Consider the following 7,542-nt stretch of genomic DNA (forward strand, 5'->3'; position numbering starts at 1 on the left):
GATAATCACTTGTTGGCTATATCGTAGGTTCCTTCTCAGGTGTGAGTTGATCTAGAAAAGCTATTTATTGATGTCTGTCATCTGCGAAGTTCTGTTATTCTCTTATTTCCTTGCACACTTCTGGTGTGCACATTCTTTCCACTGATTTAGTTTGACACCCAATCTCTATAGTTATAAAGAATTTCTTGGGGAATTGACTGTGGTCAAGTGATTTGCCTGGGGTCATACTGTGACTGTGTCAGAGGCATATCTTGAACCTAAGTTTTCCTGATTCCAAGGCTGGCCCTATATCAATTACACCATACTGACTGTCATATGTTTTTCTGAAACTTTGTCAAAAGATATAAATTAATTTTGATTTCTTTTTAATAGACTGAAGACCAGCCCATTTTCAACAATGTTTAACTCAGATGATTGCCCTTTTTCATTGAATAGTTTGTTTTTTGTAAGACCAGATCAAACTGACAAGTAAGTATGCCACATAGAAGCAGAATGTTGTTTTAGAATATTGCTGGCTAAGGACTTTTGTTTTATGGTTCTCTTGATAAATAATCAGATATTTGGTAAATGTGCAAATTATAAATGGATATTTGATAGATGCTTAGCATCTTAAACTGATTCAGACTAAAAACTGAGTGAGATCTTATTTAGATTGGTCACATATCTAGATTCTAGCTTTTCCTATCCTTTTTGGGTCAGGCAAATGCCTGAAAGAGGTCACCTCCAGGAGTACTAATAAGGCCTGGATTCAGTAGAGATGATACAAGCAAGTGACAGGCATGATGATGGGTAAGACTGATGTAGGAGCACAGGAATAGGAACTGAGATAGAGGAATAAAGATTAGAGTGTAGGTAGCCTAAAACATTCTGCTTTATCTGTATTTTCATGGACATGGATTTACCTGGTGACAAGCAACCTTGTCTACATTTTTTTTATTATTATCAGTTTTAATGAAGGCACTGAACATGCTGCTTTATTCAGTCATCCATTCATTCAAATCTATGGTTACTTGTTGGAATGGCATTGAGGGGCAAAAAAAATTTGCGAATATAACTTCCCTCAAGGAGCTTACCATCTAGTTGGAGAGACAAGGCATTTACATATAAAAAGATAATACAATGTATATTATTATAACTGTCAAAGGAATACTATAGGTAATAAATGATGTAGGAGTTCAGAGGAAGAAATCCTTATACTGGTGTGAATAGGGAAAGGTGTAGGGAATTTGTTTGGTCTTACAGGATGGAAGGATTAAGATAAATAGAGTGGAAGAAATTTAGCCTTTCTAATTAGAGGAAGAACTTAAGCCAAGGTGAGGCTTTCTCAGCTAGGGTGGTCTACTTGGTACTTCAAGGTTAGTGTAGTGGTAGATGTAAGTGATAAGATTGGAAAGGTGCTTTGGGCGTATAATGTAGATGGTCATGATGCCGCATATAATGTAGATGGTCATGATGCCGCATATAATGTAGATGGTCATGATGCCGAGTAAAGAAGATTCAGTTTCTTACTTTATACTATAAAGGACCAAGAGAGGAGGGCTTTTAAGCAGGAGAGTAACATAATGAAAAGGATGTACTGGAAATGTGTCTGATGGCAGGGTGTAAGATGTATTAGACTGAAAAGAGACTGGAGGCAGGCAGATCAGTTAGGAAACTCTTCCAATAGTCCAGGTGTGAAATAATAAAAGCCTGACTTGAGGTGGTAACTTGGGGATGGAGAGGAAAGGGGAAACATTCCAGTATTACAAGGGAAGAACCCACTGACTGTGGATTCCAGCTGAATGTGCTGGGCGAAGATTTGGAGCCACTGACTAAGAGAAAGACATAAGCCAGGGAGCCAGGGGCTATAGTTGACATGGGGGTGGATTTGAGGAAGAAAAATAGCAGGTACAGTCATGTGCTATGTGCATGGCACTGTTCTAAATGATGGAGAGGATGTGTAAATTATAAGACACAATTCCTGGCTTTAAGTCTTAGTGGAAAACTCTAGAATCTTAGAATTGGAAGGGACATTAAAGGTTATCTAATCCAGTCTGTACCATTGGGGGGGTTTTGGGGTGCTCTTAGATGCACAGAGGCACCCCAAGATGGTGGGAAAAAGCCCAAATCACAGCGAGGATCTGCCTGAATGAATTCAACTCAGACCTTCTTCCAGCCAGAGAAAAAGTTTATTAAAGATAAGCATCTAGGCCAGACTCCAAAGGAACCCAAACATCAGTGATCTAAATAGGGTTCAAGGTGGTCAGGTGACGCTCACAAGAAAGAGCAGCATGAGGCAGTCTAGAAAACTCAGAGTCTGAGTGGGGGCTGGGGCTAGGGTGGTCAGGCCAGGTGACACCCTTAGGATGGGCGGGCATGAGGGGTCTCAGCTTCTAAACTTGAGAACAGCTCAGCATCAGAATGGGGGAAAGGTGAGCCTTTGGTACAGACTGATTGGGGAGGGGCCAAGCAGCTTGGGGTGAGGGGAAGAGGGGTCTAGGGAGATCTGGATGGGGGTGGCCAGCAAGCTGGGGCAAAGGAACACTGGGGCCTAGCTAGGATTAAGGGTGGGAATGGCCAGGAAGGCAAAACAATGGGAAAGTCAGTTGATGGGGGAGGTGGATCCTTTGGAAAAGGGTCCAGGTGAGAATTTCTGTTTGGAATGTCTGAGAGATCGGAACAGACAATGAGAATAGATAATGAAGGAGCTGGAAGAGGGAGTTTGCTTTCAAAGGGAAATAAGGCAGTTTGTAAAACTTTAAGGGCTTCCTGGGACTGGTAAACAAAACTGAAGCCAGGTTCTTTTTGTCATAGAGAGATAAGTGAGTCTACAAGGAATCTAAAAGTTTTAAGGTTTTTCTGGGAAGTGTAGGTAAACCTCTTCACCATCACTGACAAGTTATCATTCAGCTTCCAATTGAAGACCTTCAGAGAAGGAGAACTTAGAATCTTTTGAAGCAGCACGTTCACCTTGGGACTGCTCTAATTGTTTAAAAAATTATACTAAAATTAATCAGAAATCTGCTTCTTTGAAACTTCATCCTGTTGTTCCTCCTAATTTCTGTGCCTAAACAGAATAAATCTAAATCTGTCTTCCATGTGATACCCCTTTAAATACTTGAAGATAACTACCAGGTCCCTCCCTAAGTCATCTCTCTTGATTTACTATTTATATGCTCTGTAACTCAAGAGGTATCAAACTTGAGGCCTGAGGACTGTAGGCCAAAACTCCTGAGTGTGGCCCAAACTAGATTAAAATGTTTAACAAAATAAATCAATACACAGTACACCAATATTGTTAATTTGTACTTTACTAACTCAATATGAGTCCTCCATTTCTGTTTGAGTGTGACACTGATGAGGTCTAGATTCTTGGGACCCTAACATGGCATGACGGGCCCTGTCCGAATGAATTCCACCCAAATCTTCTTTCAGCCAGAGACAAAGTTTATTAGGGAAGAGCCATACAGGCCAGACTCTTAAGGAATCTGAACATTAGTGACACCCGTAAGGATGAGCGGGCATGAGGAAATCTCAGTGTTTAAATGGGGGCAGGGGGCAGCTAGGTGGTGCAGTGGATGGAGCACTGGCCCTGGAGTCAGGAGGACCTGAGTTCAAATCTGGCCTCAGACACTTGACATTCACTAGCTGTGTGACTCTGGGCAAGTCATTTAACCCCATTGCCTAGCCAAAATAAATAAATAAATAAATGATTGGGGGCCAGGGTGGATCTTATATACGCTCAAGTAATTTTGGGTGACCAGAGGAGGGGCTGGGAAGAGGATCTGGGTGACTAGGGGAGAAGTTTAGGGAGAATAGGAGTGTCTGGATGACATCACCCCAGAATAGACAATGAAGGGCTAGGCTTTTATTAGGGTAACAAAGAATTGGAAGGAAGAGGTTGATAAGATCAAAGGTGGGACCAAAGACTAGGCTTCTTCCTTAGGATTTCAAAGGGAGATAGGGAGAGAATAAGAGATAAGGGAAGGCCAGTTGAGTGGAGTATAGCCTCAAGCAATCGTTGGAGACCAGAGTGAGGTCAAAGAAAGTTTAAGGGTTTTCTGGGGCCAGTAGACAAATGGGGCTCAAATTCTTTTTGGGGCCAGGGGCAAAGGTCTTGTCTTGGGCCCATACCCCATCAACTCCACTGCTCTAATGGATCCTTGTTCAACATGGCCTCAAGGCTCTCCCCTTCTTCTCCCTCCTCTATATGTATTAGAGAAATCTCTCTTATTATTATTATATGTATTAGAGAAATCTCTCAGCTTTGTGTGATTGAAGTCTTTTATAAACAGGAAGCCTCTTAATTCTACTGCCCTCCCTCTTTTAATCATTTCCTATTTATCCTGTATATAGCTTGTTTGTACATATTTATTTGCTTGTTGTCTCCCCCATCAAATTGTGAGCTCTTTGAAGTCAGGGACTGTCCTTTGCCTCTTTTTGGATTCCCAGCACTTAGCACAGTGCCTAGCACATAGTAGGTACTTAATATTTATTGACTCGCTGACATACAGTCTGTGTCTTCATTGAAGTCATTAATGATGGTGTTGAAGAGAACAGAACCAAGTATGGAGCTCTATCTTGGGTTCTTTTAGTTCATCCTTATCCACTGACTCAAACTCATTGAAGGCATAGCTAGTTGTCTTCTTCTTATTGGCTTACTTCCTCCCCCTCTCTCCCCATATTTCAGGTTCAAGGTCTTCTCAACAAATTAATTAGATTTTTCTGTCATCTGTTACCAGAGTCTCCAACACTCTAAGCAGATTCTACCATTTCTCCCCCCTTCCCACCCTGCCGCTTTCCTCTTGGTCCAAATATAGCTTTAAAAGCCCACTTTGTGATCTTTAATATTTATCATAAGTACTAGCTCATTCAGGACTTTAGAATTCTTGAAGTTCTTAAAGGATTGTGGCCTTATTTTGTATTCATTCTCTGTTAACTGCCCTTAATTCCTTCTTATATAATTGTCTTTAAAAAATTTAAATTTTTCATTGAGTTTCTTGTACAATTATAGTAGTCTGTACAGTTTTCCCCCTTTTCCTCTTTGTAATCATTTATTTTTATATCTTCAGACTTTTGTTCTTAAGACAATGTCATTCTTCCTGGGCTGATTTCCCCTGTAGGATTTAGGGCAGTAGGAACCTCCCTATGCTTTCTCTGCATTTTCTGGAATCTGTTCTTCCCAAATTTAGAATGCATGCTGCACTGTCACTCAATTTTCCCTTTGTTACCCATTAGAAACTCTTAAAATGTATAGTTTGTTCTTCCCAATTTTCAATCATTTCTTTTTTTTTTTTTTGGGTAAGGCGATCAGGGTTAAGTGACTTGCCCAGGGTCACACAGCTAGTAAGTGTTAAGTGTCTGAGGCTGGATTTGAACTCAGGTCCTACTGACTCCAAGGCCAGAGCTTTATTCACTGCGCCACCTAGCTGTCCCTCAATCATTTCTTAAACAAGCAGGATGGTATGATGAATTATATACATATACTGGCTTTGGAGTCCAGATCCTAGGTTCAGATCTCATCTGAGACATTCACTCATGGGATTGTGGGAAAATTACTTAAATTTTTAGATTCTCACTTTCCTTATCTATAAAATGGAATAATACCCACACTATGTATCTCACAGAGTTGTTTTGAGGAAAGAACTTTGTAAACCTTAAATCATTTCATAAATGTGAGCTGTTTCTATTTCTATTTGTATTCAGTTGAGCATTTTCACTTGTGTACTATGTGCAAGGCACTGTGCTTGATTATGGAGATTCAAAGACAAAACATGAAATAGTCACTGTGCTCAAGGAGCTCTCATTTTAATGTGGGAAACAATTGTACACATGGATTAGATGCCAAATACATTTTTTGGACCGAACCTGTGGTCCCAGTGAGGAAACTTCTCTGTCAATGCAGGTTGGCACCTTCTCTAAACTTGAAATTGAACAATGAAATTTGACATTTGAAATTTCCTCAACAATGAGAATCTGAATGATTTGCCTGAGGTCATGTGATCAGTCTGTAGAAGAGAGACTTGGACCAATGTTTTCCTGTTATCAGAGGCCAGCTCAGTTCTCTGCCCACTCGGTGTGCTGCCCTCATAGCATAAGGATAAGATGTATGCAAAGTAAATACAAGGTAATTTGGGGAAAAAGGCACTAGCCAGTTGGGAGGTTGGGATCAGGAAAAGAGGCTAGGAATGCTTTTTTTTTTTTAATTCATTAATTTATTTATTTTTAGTTTTCAACATTCACTTCCACAAGATTTTTGACTTCCAAATTTTCTCGCCATCTCGTCCCTCCCCCAGCCCCAAGACAGCATGTATTCTGAATACCCCTTCCCCTAATCTGCCCTCCCTTCTATCTCCACCCCCTTCTCTCATCCCCTTCCTTTTCTATTTTCCTGTAGGGCAGGATAGATTTCTGTACCCCATTGAGGCTAGGAATTCTTGCTGGCAAAGATGAGAAAGTAAAGTATATAAAAAAGACATGTAGCCCATGTAAGCTCTGTTAATTCTTATCCCAACTCCCATTCTCATAGACTATGGGAGACCCCAGTGTTTGGCTACATCTCCCCTTTAGGGTTGTAAGGATACCCCTGAGAAGTCAGGAGTGATTCTCTAATGCCATCAGCTTGAGTTGTGTGCTTATGCCCAAGATTATCAGTTGAGACATTTGTCAACCAGCTTTAATTAGCTTTTGGGAAAGTGATTTCTAAGGGGGTACAGTAAGAACAGCTGGTACCACCTTTAAAGTCTGTGGTCCATTCTCCCACAGTTGCTGGGCTTAGATTTAGAGAGCACATGAGGCAGAAGAATTACTTGAAGCTCCAGGTTGCTGGGAACCCCTTTCTCCCATTCATGGGGTACTCAGAGTTCTCCTTTCTTATGGTGAATCTGCATCCATTTGTCCTTGCTGTCCATGTGAACCTTGCCATCAGCTGTTGCTGGCCCAGGGGTATTGTGCTGGGATAAGTTCATGGGGTTGAGTTGAGTAAATCGGTCACTTCTCTCTTGCACGTGGATATGGGAGATGGAATGTCATATGTGAGACAGAACAGGTAGGCCAGTTGATCTGAAAAGTGGAAGGCACGAAGAGGTTTAATATGGAATAAGTCTGGAAAAGTAGACTGGAGCCAGATTGTGAAGGACTTTAAATGGCTAAGAGAGAATTTTGTATTTGATCCTGAAGGCACCTGGGAGCACAAGTATGACATATCCAGGCATGCACCTTGGCAGGTATTGGAGTCTAAATCGGAGAGGGAAGAGACTAGGCATTGGCCATTTAGGATGCTGTTGCAGTAGTCCATTTGAGATGTGATAGGGGCTTGAGCTGGGGTCGTGGCTATGTGAGTGGAGAGAAGATGCCGTATATATAGGAGATGATGGGGAAGTAGAAAGGAGGAGAATTAGCAGCTGTTTGGATTTGGGGCCAGGCTTAGGGAGGTTGAAGAGCTGAAGATGGCCCCTGAAGAGGAACCTAGGTGACTGGAAGGATGATGGTGCCGAAATAAGGCATGTGTGAGTGAGTGTGTGTGTGTGTGTGTGTGTGTGTGTGTGTGTGTGTGTGTGTGTG

General features: G+C 41.4%; 1 protein-coding gene across 1 annotated transcript in view; it reads left to right on the forward strand.

Moving 5' to 3' along the window:
* The first annotated feature begins 397 nt into the window (after positions 1-397).
* HFM1 (HFM1, ATP dependent DNA helicase homolog) overlaps positions 398-7,542 on the forward strand; it is a 119,205-nt gene continuing 112,060 nt past the window's right edge. Inside the window, exon 1 of the mRNA XM_027838076.1 lies at positions 398-468. Coding sequence (XP_027693877.1) covers positions 398-468 — 71 coding nt within the window. The remainder of the gene's footprint in view (positions 469-7,542) is intronic.

Source organism: Vombatus ursinus, unplaced genomic scaffold (assembly GCF_900497805.2).
Source record: "Vombatus ursinus unplaced genomic scaffold, bare-nosed wombat genome assembly UNPS02014825.1, whole genome shotgun sequence".
In the NCBI taxonomy this organism is placed as follows: Eukaryota; Metazoa; Chordata; class Mammalia; order Diprotodontia; family Vombatidae; genus Vombatus; species Vombatus ursinus.